This window comes from Euprymna scolopes, chromosome 27 (genome assembly GCF_053919585.1).
Source record: "Euprymna scolopes isolate OS-2025 chromosome 27, ASM5391958v1, whole genome shotgun sequence".
Classification (NCBI taxonomy): Eukaryota; Metazoa; Mollusca; class Cephalopoda; order Sepiida; family Sepiolidae; genus Euprymna; species Euprymna scolopes.
The window spans coordinates 63037255-63057749 of record NC_136508.1 but is presented as its reverse complement, the minus strand read 5'-3'; the positions used below and the strand labels follow the sequence as shown (position 1 = coordinate 63057749).

General features: G+C 34.4%; 1 protein-coding gene across 27 annotated transcripts in view; it reads right to left on the bottom strand.

The window, feature by feature from the left end:
- The window catches only part of LOC145248863 (roundabout homolog 2-like), an 837477-nt gene that overhangs the window by 274807 nt on the left and 542175 nt on the right, over positions 1-20495 (bottom strand). For all 27 annotated transcript variants that reach the window (XM_080110589.1, XM_080110593.1, XM_080110605.1 and 24 more), the window contains one exon: positions 3390-3701. In XM_080110589.1, coding sequence (XP_079966715.1) covers positions 3390-3701 — 312 coding nt within the window. The remainder of the gene's footprint in view (positions 1-3389; positions 3702-20495) is intronic.

Sequence of the window (20495 nt, the reverse complement as noted above, 5' to 3'; positions counted from 1 at the left end):
TGTGTATGTATGTTCGCTTTTTGTGTATGTCCAAGAAAGGCTTTTTTCCAAGAGGCGATCGGTCGGCTCACATCTTCTTAAAACTTTTTATATCACGTCTAAATCATAACATCTACGAGTTAACAGCGAAGGTCGCCTGTCTATTTAATTTGCCTTACCTTGAAAAGATAAATATTCAACATTTTTCGCTCGCCGCATGTGGATTAGGTTTTTTCGTATAATAAAAGTGACACTAATTCTGGCGGTATTTTTCCAGTCGGGATCGCCAGAAATGTCCGAATACAATCAGATTTGATCAATGTCGAGTTTTTCCTTATATCAGACAATTGCTATTTAATTTGGCCAATCCCCTTTTTATGGGGAGCTGGTCCCCCCCCCCAACATCTTGGGGAAACAAAAAGAAATAAATAAAAAAAGCGTTCCCGCAGTAAATGAAATATTACCCTGCAGTCAAAGTTGACCTCATTAAGTAATTAAAAGGTGCACCTGCTAATTCTAAATATTTAAATAAATTCAAACGTATTTCTGTTAGTGTTTTGTGGTGGCCCAGTGGTTAACGTCGCACGTTTTTTTTCACACTTTAATTACCAACTTTGCCTCAAGGGTTCGGGTTCGATCCTTCATACTTACCTACAAAATTTTTATTTTATTTTACCCCCCCCCCCCCGACACAAACACACGGGTGTTTTGATTTATCCAAAACCACACACACCTCCAAACACCCGGGCAACGCCGGGTACCCCCCGCTAGTATAAATATAAAAGATAATTAAGGAATCGATTTTGGCACCGTAAAATAGGCACACATTTTTCCCATTCCAATGCCCCAAAAAGTCCTGATTTTTTTCGATTCCCAATTCTGATTCCGAATACCTGTCCAAACACACGGGTTCAAATCTATTAACTGGTGTTAATTGTGAGACGCTGCACTGAAGATTCCCGAAAGGATGAAACACTAATGTCTGTAGGTATTTGATAATTATTATAGAAAATAATTATGCCAGCCCCTTTAAGAAACTTGTTTCTTATCGTTGAGCAGTTTCAGTTGAATTAAAATGTCGGTCAATTTAGCTCTTATGGGCAGATCATCATATAATGATTAGATCACTCTGACTGACATTAAAAACATTTAATAAAATAAATGTTAAAAATGCAACAACATTTCTTACGGTTAATGATTGCTAATGAACCCAGGACGGCTTCTGTTGCTGAGTTCAAATCTATTGAGTGGTGTTAATTGTGACACCCTGCTCTGAAGATTCTCGAAAGGATGAAACACTAGCGTCTGCAGGTATTTGATAATTATTATAGTAAATAATTATATATATATATATATATATATATATCATATATATATATATATATATATGATTTGAAAATAATTTCTGACGAGGATGCATCACAGACCGTCCGAAACGCGTGTAAACGATTTCAATGACTTAAAAACATTATTACAATGATCCAAACATAATTCTCAATGAAAAACCAAGACACGGAATAATAAAATAATGTTAAAAAATACACATTGTTGGTGACTACTCCCTTATTTAAATATATATATATATATATATATATATATATATATATATATATATATATATATATGTATGTATATATATATATACACACACACACACGCACACAGTGAGGTGCTGATAAATTTTTTAGCACAGGTCAAGTGGAAAAAACGGTGTCTAAGAAAAGGGCACTTTTTAAACAGGAGTAAATGGAGCAGGTGCTTGGGCACCCCTAGCCCTCCTCCCTCTGTTCTCTGTTTAATTGCATCCTATTTCTATACCTTTTTCAGCTCCCCCCCCCCCCACACTAACAGCTGTGATAGCAACAACAAACAGTAACGGTCAAGCAGACTCATATCAACTGGACATTGATAGCCTTATGTGTTTGTTCTATCTAGTAATTTCTGTTCGTATTCTCTTTCCCAATATAAAAAAAAAACAATATCAAATTACCAAACCAGATTTTACTAAGTAAACTTTAAGGTGAATATTAAAAGAAGTGTCAGTTACGTACATATCTAGTGATGGAGCGATTCCAATGTCCTCTCCCTCCTCCCAATTCCGATATATGTATTTTTTTTATTCAATTTTCACCCCAAACAAGGCGCAGTGCCACTTTGAAGTAGAAGGCTACTATCGGGGACATAAGTTGCAGGGGTATTACGAAGGGAGATGAGTAGCAAGATATCTGTTCACATTACACTTGAACTTCTGCATGTCAGTACAATTGGGGAAGCAGAATCCCGGAAGGGAGTTTCAAAGTCTAGCAGTTCTGAGAAAGAAACTATTGGAGTAGAAAGCTTTCTTATACCCAGGGATCTCTACTGTGAAGAGGTGCGATTTAGCTGCTTGTCGGGTTTGTCAAGGGGGCACAAGTGCTTGTAGTTCGTAAGAGCATTCACCACTAAAGTACTTGTAGAACAGGCAGAGGGATGCAACATTTCGTCGATGGGACAGAGGCTGAAGCCTAGATGACAGTTCAGGACCTATCAGGTTGGCGACTCTCTTTTGAACCCTGTCAAGGAGTGAGAGACAAGTAGCAGATGCACCAGCCCAAATGTGACAACAGTACTCCATACATGGGCGAATGGTGGCCTCTTCTCTACACTTTATATGTATATATATATATATATATATATATATATATATATATATATATATATTGGCAGCAAGTCATTATAAAAGCACGTCTGATTGAACGCGACAGAGTTATTCTTTTTTCCGATCTTTTTGGATATCTTTTCTATTCGCCGAGGGTTGTTTTAATTTCAGCTGGCATATTATATAAAAAAATAGGAAAATCGAAATTAAAAAATCGAATAAAAATAATAAGAATGAAAATAATTCTCCCCCAACCCTCCTGCACCCACCTTTATAACCAGTTAAATATACACATTATATATATATATATATATATATAAAGTGTAGAGACAGAGTTATTCTTTTTTTCGATCTTTTTGGATATCTTTTCTATTCGCCGAGGGTTGTTTTAATTTCAGCTGGCATATTATATAAAAAAATAGGAAAATCGAAATTAAAAAATCGAATAAAAATAATAAGAATGAAAATAATTCTCCCCCAACCCTCCTGCACCCACCTTTATAACCAGTTAAATATACACATTATATATATATATATATATATATATATATATATAAAGTGTAGAGAAAGGTGGAATTTGGAGTGATGAATGTGGGTAAAAAAAAGCATTCGAAACAGTTTATTATTGCAAATGAGTTGGTTTGGTGCCCTTAGGTTTTGAGCGATATCCTCAACTTCTGATTATTTTCATTGTCTATGAAATTCTATCTTTTTTTTCTTCATTATAATAAATATCAATTAGAAATAAGGAAATATATAGTTTTGAACTCACCTGCCAATTTTAGAGTGGCATTTCTGCTAACTGCACTTCCATAAATATTGGTGGCATTGCAATAGTAGACACCAACATCCGGTTTGTTGTTCTTGTTGTGGATGATTTGTAGGAAGAATAATGCTCCGCCGTCTACTAACATTTTATTGGAATCTGGATCCTTATCTGTGGTAATCACTTTGACCCCATCACGGTACCACGTGATATCTGGTTTGGGCTCACCCTCAGCCCGACAGTTCAGCTTGGCTGGTGTCATCTTGGCAACATAACTATCCTGGGGATGTTCAACAATTCGCGGATTTGCTAGTTTGCCTAAAGAATAAAAAGAAAAGAGAAAACTCGTTATGTATATAATAAAGTAAAGTCAGTTTCTTGATTTTAATCATCGATAGCTTTCATTCTACAAAATCAATATTTTATTCAGGTTTATAAGGGGTTTCTATGTACAACGTTGGTACATGTTCTTGATAAGAAAAAGCATAATTTGATTTAGTTAATTTGAAAAAAATTGGTTCTGGTCCAGAATTCACCTGTATTAAAAATGTGAAATAAAAAAAACAGATTTGTATTATGAAAAACTACTTGTCTGCCTCAAATTTGAATGTGATATTCGTTTCCAGCATACTCGAAAATCTAAACAAAAGTCGTAAATTTAAAGATGAGTGTTGAGTTGCAGTTAAAGTAAAAATTTACCCTTAGTTTAAAGTATATTTTTGTTTTACTTCAAAACAAAAGTAGGGTCAAGTCTTTAGTTAGAACAAGAAAAAACATGTCTGACATTAGACGGTCATCTGGGGAGTATTGACAATCGCTCAGGTACAGATAAAACAAACATAATCTTTAAAAAAATATTTAACGTTTAGAATCTTTCTACTCCAGTAGTTTCTTCCCCAGAGCCGCTAGACTCTGGAATTCCATTCCAGGTCTCTTCTTTCCCAACTGTACTGACATGCAGAAGTTCAAGTGTAACGTGAACCGACATCTTGCTGCCCAAATCCCAACATAGTACCCCAGTAGTTGTTGCCCCTGATAGTAGCCCCCTACACCAAAGTGGCAATTTGCCTTGTTTGGGGTGAAAATGTAAAAAAAAAAAAAAAAAAAAAAAAAAAAAGCCACCACTCGCCCATGCATGGAGTATTGTTGCCATATCTGGACTGGTGCATTTGCCACTAGTCTCTCCCTCTTGGACAAGGTCCAAAAAAAAATTTCCAATCTAATAGATCCCGCTTTGTCAACTAAGTTCCAACCCTGCCCCATCGCCTGTGCTTGTTTTATAAGTATTTTAATGGAATGTGCTCTGGTGAACTTGTTGCACTTGTGCCTTCTCGACACACATATCCCTGACAAACTCGCCTAGCAGCAAAATTACACCCCTTCATTGTTTAGGTGCCTAATTATATATAAATATATATATATATCGTTGTTTGTTTTTTTACGAACAGGCGATTTGAGCACTATAAAAGTGGTGGCGGGTGTCTATTTAAATAGACATTCCGACGGGTTATTTACGGGCGTCGATTCCATGGTCGAGTGGGAGAACTGCCGACTGTCAACACAACGGTTCTAGGTTCAATCCTTGGCTTGGGAGAGATACTAGTCTAGCGGCACTGATGAGTTGTGATACAACGAAACAGGACTGTATGTCGATGACTACAAATATATATATATATATATATATATATATATATATATATATATATATATATATAATGCTCCCTATCTTAGGTTGAACATATTGGGAAATGATATACGAATTACCATTAGCGTATTAAGCAATGCTGTTTGTGTAAACAAATCAAGCTTAGGAATTCGGACGATGTCAAAACATCGTAAATTCACTACCCGCACAGTAGCAGCCGATTAGCATAATGGTTAGAAGCCTTGACTGTCGTACGGGCGGTTGAGTTTCGAACCTGGCTTGAGGTAGTTGCCTGTCTAACAGCACTGATCAGCTGTTATACAGTACTGTATGTGGATGACTATATATATATATATATATATATATATATATATATATATATATATATATGATTATTAAAAATGAATTTAAAAAAAAATCCGATGATATGAAATTAAAATGGAAGCGGAGAGACCTAGAGGCTTGACGCTTCACCGCCTCCATTTTAATTTCATATATATGTTTTTATTATTACAAGCTCAATTTTATTAACTTTATTACAGATTGTTTCAATTGAACCATCTGACGATATGGACGGATAATTTTTATCCTGTCTATTGAAACAATTTGTAATGAATTAATACACTTGAGGTTGTAATAATAAAAAAACATATTTGGCTCTACTAACGTATTGAGCACTCTTTACCATTGTTTTTTTTACCACATATACCTCATATATATATATAACCACATTTGGACATCTTATGCTTAGCAGTTATGTCCGATGAATTTATAATGATTGGTTAATTAGTTTAGGAGTGAATGACGTACATAAAAATATATAAACATGCATACATACCGAACTTTATATATAGATATAGAGGTGATTGTATGTTAAAGTGACTTCTGTCATGTTTTTGCGCAGTTGATGACATTGTTATTCCGTGCTATAATGACCTACTATAATACCATTCGCTAGAATTGTAATATTCTAATGACCAAACGAAACCAGAACAAGCTGAGTTTTTGAATGCAGAGAATGGGAAGAACTACAACTGGTTGGGGGGGGGGGAGGGGGATGGTGTTGTCCGGACACGGAAGGAGAAAGAGAGAGAGAAGAATTTCTTTTCCGATAATAGACAGCAAAATGAACAAACAACGAATTGCCCGAAAAGTGGAAAGCTGAGATTTGAAAGGAAGGAAGGAAGGAAGGAAGGAAGGAAGGAAAGAGAGACGGACGGAAGAATCGGCAGCGAGTAATGGTATGAAGACAAGACAAGAGAACTTTCATCGAAGAATGAAAGCTGAAGGTTCTTGAAGAATCAATAACAATGAACTAACTGCAGGATTCTTGCATTTATTTATTTATTTTTTTATCCCGTGAGAATGCAGAGCAGAATTTTCTCCACCGCCAAAAAATATAAAGAACTAATCAGAGAGAGAGAGAGAGAGAGAGAGAGAGAGAGAGAGAGAGAGAGAGAGAGAGAGAAATAAAATGGGTGTCGTCCAGGATTTAAATTAAAAAGCAAAAATAAAGAAAACTGTATGACGTACGTACCCACAACGAAGCGAAAATATATTCCACGTAAATTGTTCGAGCAGTTTTAGCAAGTTTTTAATAAGAAGATGAAATTTTATGAGTAACCGCCATTTTGAAAACCATCTCAAGATACAAAGAAAGATAACTCAACAATAATTCAAACTAGCGAGATTTTTTTTTATTGTAACACATGTGAATTTCCATCGATCCCTTAAAAATGGTTTTCTTTATAAAAAATAAAACTACTCGATCAATTTACGTGATTTTTGGCATATGATATTTTCCTTTCGTCATGGCTACGAACATAATACTTTATTTATTAATTTTTAAAAATATTAATATAGATGGAAATCTAGACAAGAACCGATAAAGGAAATAAATAAAATAAATAGATAAATAAATAAAAATAAGCATTCTCGAGTTATCGCATCGTCAAAAATTATTCTAGAGACTAAAAAAAAACAAACACAAAAAACAATAAATCAATCATATTTGATAACTAGAATTAACGCAAGGTAATCCCCGGATGTAAAATTTTGTATATGATGTTGAAATTCGCTAGTTGGAGGCACTTCCGGTCGTCGATAGCAAAGACTGATGGGAGTAGAGTATCTCGCGAATTTACGTGCCAAAGGCAGTTCCTAAATTCTGATATGTATGGCCGTGTTCTTTGCGTCTTTATGAAAACTAATGGGAAGATTTTTTCCCGTCTATTCATCCACAGGAAGGTCCTGGATATGACCTTAAACTATATCCGATGGTGAGGGCCTCAGCTTGCGGGCTTTGGGGAGTGTGGAGCTACCCTTTAATTGCCATTGCTCCCAGGTCCACTCTGACCCGGAGTGGTAGTACCTGCTAGGGTCCCAACTATGGGTTAAATAGAAACCGACTTGAAAAAATAAAAAATATTCTATGAAAACATTTTTCTTCAAAATAACTGGATTCGTCATTAAATAACCTGAAAAGGGTTGATATGCCGTAAAACAAAAACAACCAACCAATCATCCACAGGAAGCATTCTTGTGAACTCATAACTTCTCTGGCAATCCCCTTAAATGGCACCTTGGAATTATTTCCCAGTTTGGGAAATGTATATGAACTCTTATTGAACTTAAAATAATCGCGAATCTACTTAATGGGTTTGTATTACTATACACATAGATTCGGAAAAGTTGTCACCCCCCCCCCCCAAAAAAAAATAAACAAAAACAAAAAATAAACAAAACAAATATATAACAAATAAATGTTATCAAAGGCATGACAAGTTACTTTTCTACCTAAATGGATACTTTTTTGTGTTTTTATTTAATGTAACATGTTTATTCAGCTCGAAAAACATACAGCGTTTTACCGATGTATTGGAAAATTTAAAATGGCGCCAAATTCTCTGCTGAACATGATAAGTTTGGGAAAATGAGTTAAAAATGAAAAAAAAAACTATACAAAATACTGTTAGAAACCCACCGAATATATGTAAGCTTATGTCACGGTAACATATATTGAGCGAGTTTCTAACAGTATTTTAATAGTTCTACTTATATGCAACAAATGTGACATACACCACTAGCAGGCCGCCCGGCGTTGCCCGGTTGTAAGATATTTCAATTTATGCAGATTTCATATTTATTACAATAGAGCCAAGTAAAAAAAAAAAAAATTAAAAAAAAATTACTTGGGTACCATCAACTAAAATTGAAACCAAAACATTTAGCAATACAGCCTTAGTTGTTACCATTTCAGCTACCGTCAGACAGATAAGAAATAGTTAAGAAATGAGCTGGCTTTAATGTATAAATGTATATTTGTGCATGAGTACAAGAGCACTTTAAGTCGACTTATGCCTGCCAAGTTCCAATTTTTGTTTTAAGTTTTTGGCGCCTTAGCAGCTATTTTTTTACTGACTAAAAACCAAATCGAATTTGTTTCAAAGGTTCAAATCCCCTATATATCAAGTTTCAAATGTGTAAACCAACAATTGACAGAATAGTATGGTAGAGACCGTTCCTCACGCAAACAGACAGACAGACAGACAGAGAAGGACACACACACACACACATATATTTTTTAAAACTTTGATCCCTATTATGACCCCTTAACATTTATTGTTTTGGGCTCAAATAAAGTTATTAAGTTAGATCCATGTCCAAGGAACCTATATTTAAAATTTCAAGTGTTTAGACACAAAATTGGCGGAGGAGTTTGGTAGAATTCTCAAAGGTCAAATCGTTGAACTTTGACCGCTTAACATCCAAATTTCTGTCCGAAAATCTCAGTACCCTGGAGTCTGTAGACGGAAAATTGACAGAGTTATTGCGTCGGAAAATATACACAGACACACACACAGACACGTAACGGCCCACAAAAAATGCAATCATTTGATCCATCTTGCAGCGCTCTGCGACGTTGCGTTTCGGTGGAAATGTACTTTGGAAAAATGGAGACAGACAGACAGACAGACAGACGGCATAGTGAGTTTATACATTAGATTTGGACATACAATGAAAGGTTAAGCTTGCATTTAAGCTTGAGACATTTTAGAAATACGTGTAAAAATTGTTTTTCTACAAAAAGATTCAGTGATTAGGGTGTTAATAATCAATTGTGAAGAAGAGGATGAAAAAAAACATTTTTCTTGACACTATTTTATTTTATTCTATAAAACATGTTGAAAAATCTATAAAACATGTTGAAAAATCTATAAAACATGTTGAAAATCTATAAAACATGTTGAAAATCTATAAAACATGTTGAAAAATCTATAAAACATGTTGAAAATCTATAAAACATGTTGAAAATCTATAAAACATGTTGAAAAATCTATAAAACATGTTGAAAATCTATAAAACATGTTGAAAAATCTATAAAACATGTTGAAAATCTATAAAACATGTTGAAAAATCTATAAAACATGTTGAAAAATCTATAAAACATGTTGAAAAATCTATAAAACATGTTGAAAATCTATAAAACATGTTGAAAAATCTATAAAACATGTTGAAAATCTATAAAACATGTTGAAAATCTATAAAACATGTTGAAAAATCTATAAAACATGTTGAAAATCTATAAAATGAACTTTATACAATCAGAATAACTTCGGTCGTCAATATTACAAAATTCAAGCACTAATTTAGTAAAAAAAAAAATATTAATTAACTAAAACTTGTTTGATATCGCTTAAGATTGCTACACAGTGGTCTTGATCTTCTTTCAGAAACACGCCAACAGTGTCCATCCAAGTGCGACTGGAGTAGATGCTGTGAAACTCCTTGCTTTTTCTTTATAATTTCGATCTTGCTCTCTAACCAAGTGCTCTCAATTTGTTGGATGTGAGCTCCTGTAATTGGATCTACGTAGTGTTCCTGGTGATTGACGGTTTTGTGATCCTACCCAGCTTGATGAGATTGTCTATCAGCTGACCATTCATGAGAATGTATTGTTGAACCTGCTCCTATAGGATGTCCCAAAAGAAGCTGATGGTTAAAAAAAAAAAATTCATAACTTTCTTTATTTTTTATATTTTTCTTTTATTTTTTCAGATCATCTAGAGTAACCCTTCCAAGGTCATCATGAGTCGTTACACTACCGAGAAGCGGATATTCATCGTAGAGTCGTATTTTCGGTTGAATGAGTCAATATCTGAAACTCCAAGAGAATTTCGACGAAACTTCAACACAAGAAATTCCCCTACTCCCAATGCAATAAAACCAGCCACAATAAATGCCCTTAAAAACAATATAGAGGAGGAAATTAGGGCCATGAGCCCTGAAACATTAAGTGATGTGCTGGACGATGCCCTGCAGAGAGCACAAGAGTGTGAAAATGAAAATGGTGGACATTTGAGTAACATCATTTTTCATAACTAAAATTAGACCTTGTGAAAAACATACCCTAGATTAAGTTGTGTAAATAAAATTAAATTAAGTTAACTATGATATCTTACTATATCTCCAAAAATTCAGGGAGAGGCTCATCTACCTACATATGAAAATTGGTAAACATAACTTAAATATTGAGGAAGTTAATCAAATTTCAAATACGTCAGCTTCTTTTGGGACATCCTGTACTTCACGTTCAATGACAGGGATTAATGTTGGAATCACCTATATTGAGGTAGGAACAGAAAATGAGGATAGGAATCAGGCAATAGTTCTTTATATCATCAAATATTTGTTCATGATGTTTGGTTTGGTCATTTTGTAGAGGAAAAACTTTGTTTTGCTTTCGGCTTTGTCGAACATGATTGAGTTTTGCAAAGTGAACGTAAAACAACACACAATAACATCATAGACCTCCCCTAAGAAGTGAGGCATAAGTACCAGGTTGACATGAAAGTTCTTGCGGTTTTAACTTTTAAATTCAGATAAATATGTTTTGACTCAAACAAAAATTGATTGATCGAAATAAGCACCATTAGAATCAACACAGTTTTTACCAACGCAAAACAAGTGTATTTATGTCAGTAACGTAAAAATCTTGCTTTCTGGTGGTGATGATATCGGTTAAGTTTTTGAAGCATTTCTCATGCAGAAAGTTGTCAAGATGCTTGTGGGAGTCGGTAGGCGAGAGGTCTGGGGAGTATGGCAGATAAGGCAGTGTTTTGTAGCCCAATTAATTCAACTCTGCAGGGTCGGTTTAACAACGTGCGGTTGGGCGTTGTCGTGGAGGAGAATTGAGTCTTTTCTGTTAACTAATGTTAGGTGTTGTTGTCGAAGTTTCTCAGGCCTTTCATCCATTTGTTGGCACTACTTCCTCGCCGTTACGATTAAATAAAGCGAAAAACGCTCTTTTAAAATGGTATATAAAGTGAAGATATTATAGCGAAAACTTATTTGAAAATACATGATTTGAAATCGAAATTACAAATTCCGCCAGAACTTTCTCATCAACCTAATAACACATGATGTCATTGTTATTAGCTTCATGAAGATGAGCTCGAAAGTCGCATAACTATAAATGTCGTCTGATGCTTTGAAATGCTGTACAAAATAGTCAGACGGCCATCTTTGTTTTGAGAGTGGGCGGATGCGAGAAGAATGCCATGTACACTTGAGGAGGTCTGCAAAATGAAGAAGCGCAATGTTTTGATTGGTTTCAAGCAAAAAAAAAAAAAAAAAAAAAAAAAAGAAAAATGAAACACTATTGTCTGCATTTCGCGTCGAAGAATGCAACGACTTTTATCTGAAAGCTTTCAGCAATGTCGAAATCCATTCATCCGCTGCCACATAGGAAGAGGAATGCTGCACAATCGACCAGTTCGAACTGCATGCTCATAAATAAAAGACAAACACAGAGTTCTTCAGCTGATTCAATTCAATCTGCTTGTGAGGAAGGTAACATGCCATGAATATGAGAGAAAAAAAAACAACAAAAAAAAAAAAAAAAAAAAAAAAAAAAAACACCCCCCCCCCCTAACTATAATGGTGATTTTGTGTGTGTGTTTGGTTTGCTTGAAATTTGCAAAACACGTTGCCATAAAATACTTATAAAATGGCTAGGATTTGTAAAAATCTTTACTATAATGGAGATTTTGTGTGCGTGTGTATATTTGCCACCAAAGCTCGGAATGTTATTTTAAAAGAAACGTAGTGCAAAAAAATAACACCGATTATTCCGTTAAACTACACCGGTTTAGTTCGGCTGTTTCGTTTTATAACATATCAACTCTTTTCGGGTTATATATTATTTAATTAATTGGAATTGCTTATTGAGATGAGTATTATTTATCCATTTCGTTATTGCGGACTATTATCCTCATCTTTCAGTTGTTGTTTCACGACGTTTCGGCCAACTATTCCTCTGCCCTTCTTCATCAGGTGGTTATAGCGACAGGATAGGAATTCTGAATCTCCTAACTGCATCCTCACCAATTACTGCCTCCCATAATTATTTGTTGTCTCACCACGTTTTGGCCAAGTAATCCTCTGGCCGGCTTTGGGTAGGATTGAAACCGCTATCTTCAGACAATGCTCACCTGGAACCGTAGAGAATCAACGTCTCTATCCACTGTGCCATGCAGAGCATTATCTGAAGATAGCGGTTTCAATCCTATCCAAAGCCGGCCAGAGGCTTAGTTGGCCAAAACATGGTGAGACGACAACAACTATGGAAGGCAGTAATTGTTGAGGATGTAGTTAGGAGATTCGGAGTTCCGATCCCATCACGGTAACAACCTGACAAAGTTTTTTTTCGGGTTGTTTTGGTAAACGTTATTATGCTTCAAGGCGTTTATATATTATTCATGGTGTTTGGTTTGATTGTTTTGTAGAAGAAAACTGTTTTGGTTTTTGACTTTGCAGAATATGACTGAGTTTAAGAGGTAAAAAGCCCAGCAACATCAATGTTTGGCGCATTTTTGGTCAAGAGGCCAGTATCGTCAGACTGTCTAATCTAGTAACACCAGTAACTACACTGACACACACATATATAACGAAAGTTATTATTTACCACCATGTTTTTTTTTTATTAGAGAATATTCGTTACAAAACAGATATGAACTATACATCTTTAAAAGGAAAAAAAATTGTTTTTAATGGCATACATAGATTTGCGGATTCCATTAAAAATAAATCCCTTTTTAATGCGATACATAACTTTAGACATAACTTTAGGGATCTCATTAAAAAAGGAATTATTTTCCATTGAATACATAATTTTAGGGATCCCATTTAAAATAAATTCTTTTTTAGTGGGATATATAGCTTTATGGGTCCCATTAAAAAAAAGGACTTCGTTTTTTAATGAGATAGATAACTTTAAGGATCTCATTAAAAAAAAACATTTTAATGGGATGTATAGCTCAAAAAGAGAATTGCCCACTAAAGGGTAACTGCAAGGTAAAATAAATTGTGCACGAGGCAACAATAATAAACCAGGCCAGTAGCATGCCAGAAACATGCATAGGTATGGGCCAAGGCATATTTAAATTGAGGCTTTTTGTGCACAAAACGCCTTTAGAACAAAAACAAGAATAAAGACAGCCTTAATATCACAAGTGTGGAAATTAAAGGACAAAGGAATACCATTCACCATAAAATAGAAAAAGAAGGAGCAAAGGTCATCATATTCCTCACCATCGATGCAATGCTCCTATTGCAATGCAGAGAAATATCATATCACAAACACTATAAACGACTCAAATACTGTTTAAATTTTTGTAGTGAGTGTCTAAAGGCTTGCATCCACAGAAGACAAACACTTTTAATAAACTGGGAAAACCAGATGGCAAACACAGAAATTACATAAGTGTATTTAAAGGATATTCAGGATAAAATCCTCACGACACAAACTATTATTAGGGTTTAAAGTAATAAATAACAAGCATATAGAGAAAACAAATTAGCAAACAAGTATAATTTATAAAACTAAATAAAAATTTTCAAGCTTTAAGTGTCATAATTTAAATCCACTAAAAATTTCTTCAAATCGCCAGAATAAAATTAGCATAATTAGAGGTCATGCTTCCAAAGAAGAAATTTAAAGTTATATTAATTATAATAGACTTAAAATTTCTGGGCTCTACATTGCGAGTGAAACAGTCACATTTGCAAGTGATTTTTCAAAGTGGCGACTATAAATAATGAAACACTTATCTTTTGGCGATTGTATTGTTTTCACTGACAATTTTACAAAGTGATAAATATCTTTTCAACTTTTTTTTTTTATAAAACGAACAATGTTAAATTATTTAAACAAAGGTTCAATAGAAAAATATACTTTTTAACGACGGCTGTTTAAAAAAGTATCTGAAGACATAAGAATGTTTATACCTTCAAATATCAACATAAAAGTTCTTGTATATTTAGAATTACACTTATTTAAAAAAGCAAAGGAAAATCTTTATGATGTACATAATCGTCACAGAACGAAGATGTCATATTCCAAAAATCATGTGGGTTTGGCTAGTAACTTTTCTATTTGGCTAGTAAATGAAAATATTTTGTTGTCAAAAAAAAAAAAAAAAAATTTAAAGATAAATTTGTCCGTAGAGCCCTGTAATCTATATATGTTAAAAATTAAAATAAAAAAACAAAACATTTAAATACGAATTTAAATTTTAATTTAAAACGGAAAAAATATAAAGATAGAATAATGAATACTTTTTTATACTATAAAATATTAATAGATTTTGCTCCAGCAAACTTTATTAGTAAAAACAACAAAATATATCAATATAATACATAAACATATGAAAGAATCAAAATATAAGAGATTTTTATATCTGTATAATATTTTTAGATATAGATATATATTATATTGCATAATATTTTTAAATATAGACGCATATATACGCATAGAAATATGCATGTGTGCATGAGTGCACAGTCATACACTTAAATATGATATTCAGATTAATGCAGATTTCGTATTTATTATTATACTTGCGAGGGGTACCCGGCGTTGCCCGGGTGTTTGGAGGTGTGTGTGGAAACTGCGGGGGTGGGGGTGGGGTTAAAAAAATGTTTTGGTAGGTAAGTATGAGGATCGAACCCGAACCGTTAAGGCAAAGTTGTAAATTAAAGTGTATATATATATAAAAAAAATGCGACGTTAACCATTGCCCCACCGCGAGATGCTAATGGAAACACGTTTGAATTTATTTAATTACTTGGATTTGGCAGGTGCCCGTTTTAATGAGTTAATGAAGTCAAGTTTGACTGCGGGATAGTATTCATTTACTGCTGAACGCGTTTTAAAATTTTTATTTTCCCCAAGATGTTATAGGAAAAAGACTAACCCACATGCGGTGAGCGACAAATGTTGAATATTTATCTTCCCGAAATCGAGCAAATTAAATAGACAGGCGAACTTCGTTGTTAAGTGTGAGATATTACGATTTATATGTGATATAAAACGTTTTAAAAAGTTGTGAACCACCCGACCGCTTCTCTGAAAAAAGCCTTTTGTAGACATACAGAAAAAGCAAACACACATACAAACATTTTCGCTTTTATATATATATAGATTATACTGGACCCAATGTATCGTAATGATTTAGAAGATAGAAATAAAATAATGACTTGTGTGCCACCATCGAGAATCGAAACCAAAACGTTTAGCTTACGATTTACTTTTTCCTTTGACAATAATGCCCTAGCTATGAAGACATGTTTGCTGCATGGCTAAAAATTAAAACATGAACTAATAGCTATTACGTTACACATGCATATTCGTGATGTCGTTGTTTGACCATCACCTGACAAGTTTCATTTTTTTAATTTTCACAGATTTTCCCTGGCTAAAACCCACATATAAAGTTTCACATGTGTTCGAATATCCTATATATTAAGTTTCATGTGTGCACACCCAAAACTGACAGAGGAGTTTGTTATGCAAATTTTTTCAAACAAATATATACACACATGCATAAATAGAAAGAGGTTTGTGTTTACAATAAGCTTTTTACGCAAATATGCAAGTATAAATCATGTAGAATATCTGCATGAATATTATTACACGTCATCTCCATATATAATAGAAAATCGCTCTTTTTCTTATATCAGGGTCTCTTATATCCGGGTTACACTGTATTTGTAAGTTATGAAAAAATATGGCAATTAAGCTGGGACGGGTGTTCTTCCAGTTTTAATGTTTAATAAATATTCTTTTGTTCCTTTGATGAGTCGGTGAATCTTTTACGAATCACTAAACCAAGAATCGTCTTTTTGTATGGAAACTCTAAGATCAGAATAACTTCTTTGAATGTTCCTCGAGTGAAAAGAACATTGCAAATCTGCTCATCAGCTGCACAATGCAGCGTGCACTCAAGACATGCCAAAAATATGTCCATTTGTACTGTATTTAATTAGATGTCCAAACTGAATGGGCCACAAATGCAAGTTTCGGTGAGAACAGTTCTGGCTTAAAATGATTTCCCGATGTCAGATCAAATATAATTAGGCTCTGTTAACAATAGCCTCCCCCCCTACCACCGGCACTCAAACTCTATCGTCATATCAATATCAATTATTCTGACTGACGCAATCTATTTTCAAATCGAGATAAGTTTCAACTAATTTGTTCGCCATTTTTTTTTTTTTTGCAGTCAATGAACATTTGAATTCTGAAGATCTGCCAAATCTTTTCAGATTCTTCACAAGATATTTTAAGTTGCAGACAGAATATAAGAATACCTTTTTTCTTTTTTTGTTAATATGTGAAATTACCCGTTCAGGAATGCATGTTGATATTATCTATCTATATATCTATCCATACATTAATCAATCAATCAATCAATCTATCTATCTAACTCTATTTTGATAACCATCTATTAAACTGCTTTTCTACCTATTTAACTATTTTTCTATCTATTTATCTCAAAGAATATAACAGGAGTTGTCTATCTTAAGCTTTAACATGAGCAAAAAAATAATAATTTTTAAATAAAATGACTTCAGTTTCTCTCTCTCTCTCTCTCTCTTTCTCTCTCTCTTAATCTATCTATCTATCTATATATATATATATATATATATATATATATATATATATATATATATATATATATATATAGTCATCCACATGTATCACAGCTGATCAGTGCTGCTAGACAGGCACCTACCTCAAGCCAGGATCGAAAACCGATCGCCCGTACGACAATCAAGGCTTCTCACCATTACGTTAAATGGCATCCCATAATGTTCAAAGACCGAGGGAGGAAAGCAATAACTAGACCTCTATTGGAAAGGTACAAAGTGTACTGGGTCTTTAAGGAAGGATTTTCGCCATCTAAATTCCAATGAAGACAAATGATTGCTGTCAGCAAGAAGTCAATGGCAAGCAGCTGTTGCGATAATGTAAAAGTATTTGCAGAGCTCATCGAAAGAGATGAAGCACACCAGAGACTTGTTGTCATCCTGACTCCAGGGAACACTACCGGTTATCGTCAGTGAGTAATCTCTGTTTACCTGTGTGAGAACTCTTAGTGAATACTACTACTACTACTACTACTACTACTACTACTACTACTACTACTACTACTACTACAATAATAATTGCTGTAGAGGCAAAACAAGAAGAAGCGTTACATGGAACCAAGAACATTGAAGCTGCATACCTATAAATTCTCCCAACCCCTTCTCATCGCCCCATCATCACCGATCCCTCAAAAAAAAAAAAAATAACAAAAAAAAATAACACAAAAAAAAAAAAAACAGTGATGCCAAATAATCGAGTATGGTCAAGGAGGATGGAAAGACCGAGGAGAGAGCGTTGACCAGACCTCCGTTGGACAAGTGCGAAGAGAACTGGGAACTTGGGGAGGCTTATTGCCGCTCAAATTCCAGTGGAGACCAATGGCCGCTGCCAGCGAGAAATCAATGGTAAGCGGCTGTTGCGATAATGCAAATTCACTTGCAAATGTTATCGAAAGAGGTTGACAGTAACTAGAAATCTGGGGAGACTTGTTGTCACTCAGCTTCGAGAGAACACCACAGGTTGTTTTCAAGGAGAGATAATTGATGACCTGTGTGAAAGCTCTCTGTGAACCACCACCACCACCACCACCACCAACAACAACAACAACAGAAACCTGATGACAAAATAACTTTGTAAATATTTAAGTCTAAAAACTGAAACTTATCAAAGTGTAGACTACTCAGACCTCAAAGGTTTCGCTTTTTTAATAAATTAGTCTGGTTTTCTTCAGATTTTCGCAGACTTCAAAAGTTGTTATTTTTTTTTTTTTTTCGTTTGCTTAATTTGATAAGAAATTTGCTAAGAGGTTCTGTTTTTTATCAGGCAAAGAAACAAAGGCGAATGGTGGATCTGATCTTATTTGGAAGCGGAAAGCTAAAATGGATGATAATTAAAAAATAACAATAAAATAAAAGAATAAAAGAATAAAAGAATAACATTCCCTGATTGGTGTTGAGAATGAATTGAAGTTCTTACCAAAAGAACATCTGGAATTTATTTCGCCATTGTAAATCTATTAATGTTTTTTTTTGTTTTTTTTTTTTACTTTGGCTGGGTGGGGATTATTTCAACTACCATAGGGATACACCCAACTGACACCACCACCTTCTTCTTCTTCTTCTTCTTCTTCTTCTTCTTCTTCTTCTTCTTCTTCTTCTTCTTCATCATTATCATCATGCTCAGCATGGAGGTGAGGGAGGCCAAGTGGTTAACGACACGGACTGATAACCTGGGTTCGTGCCAGGTTCGAATCCAGTTCATTCCTCAGAAACACTTTTCAATTAGGGATGTTAGCAACTTTCACGTGGTCTCTCCTGTGAGTACGACGGTCGTTCCAAAAGTAAAGCCTGGTTTTCCTTTTTTTTTTTTTGTTTGTTTGTTTGTTATTTAATTTAACAAGTTGAAGAACATCGAAGACGGGAGTGGTACCATTACAACGGGCACACTTTTGTGCTCCAGAATTTATTTGTTTTTACCATAGTAATCACCATGTTCAATGCATTTTTTTGCCAGCGATGAACGATGATTGACATGGGCGCCTGACGCATGCTTAGTTATAAGAGGGTCGTTCCAAAAATAAAGCTCGCTATTTTTTTTTTTTTTTTTTTTTACTAAAAAAATGTGAAGCGATATGAAGACAGGAGTGGTGCCATTAAAAGAAGCGACCGCTTGTGCACCAGAATTTATTATTCCTACATAGTCACCACCATTCTTAGTGAACTTTTGTTAGGAATTCAGTGACACATCTCAGCTTCTGATGCACGTCCATTACAAAGGTTGCTTTCCTAGAGTCTCACACCGTCAATATCCGCATCAGAGAGAGAGAGAGAGAGAGAGAGAGAGAGAGAGAGAGAGAGAGAGAGAGAGAGAGAGAGAGAGAGAGAGCGATGCATATATGCCCAAGTTCAGTTATAGCAATAATCCCCCCTGATCCATTCAAACGAAATAAAAACATAAGTTACTTTCTGGAACTTTTACAACTTTTACGGGGATATACCATACTGATACCATTACTACCGTGGAGTTTCAAACAATGCGTTCTTCTCATCAGAGGAAAGATATTAGCAAATGAATATTATAGAGAAACTATATGAATTTGCTGGTACCAGCATTACTTGAAACTGCATTATTTAAAAACTGGTCATATATGCAAAAAAAGTTAGAGTTCCTGAAATGGAGAAAGGAAATGGGAAGTGGAAAAAAGTAAATTAAAGGTTAAAAATCCAGATTAAAGTATATGCCGTGGTTAGGTATTTCCAATGACGAAATGATCAATGTTCTCAGAAGAAGAAGTAGTCGGATCTATAATGTTGACAACTCGATCCGCTTTGTTATAATATTCATTTGCTATTTTCCCTCTGATGAAAAGAACGCATTCTTTGAAACTCTGCAGATTAAGAAAGAAAGGAAAATTGCGAGCGCAAAAAAAAAAAGAAAAAAAAAATAGGAGTAGTAAGTAGGCTCAAACTCGTAACACGCTCGAGGAAAAAGAGGTGTAAAAAACAAACAAACAAACAAACAAACAAAACTGTCTTATCGATGTGCCTACCGTGGTTGTGACGTCACGGGCGGTCGAAATAACGCCTTTTAAGCTACGTTGTGAACGCGAGGGTTGAATGACTTGCAAAAAAAAAAAAAAAAAAAAAAATGTCAGCGAAAACACCGACCCTCCCTGTAGAAAACTGCCCAGTTGCGGATGAAGGAATTAATGTTTTTGGCCAATTTTTCGATATTTGTCGTCCGAACGGTCGAGCTTGAAAATGATACCAATTTCGTGAAAATCCGTCGCCTCTGACGAAAGTTCTAGGCATACATACATACATGCATACATACATACATACATACATACATACATACATACATACATATATTTAAAAAAACAGGTGAGATTTATATTATAGATTAATATTTCTTTTTGAGTATCCTGTTGAGCAACAAATTCTTATAAATTATAATTTACAGTCTTTGTGTTCTTATATATATATATATATATATATATATATATATATATATATATATATATATATATATAACT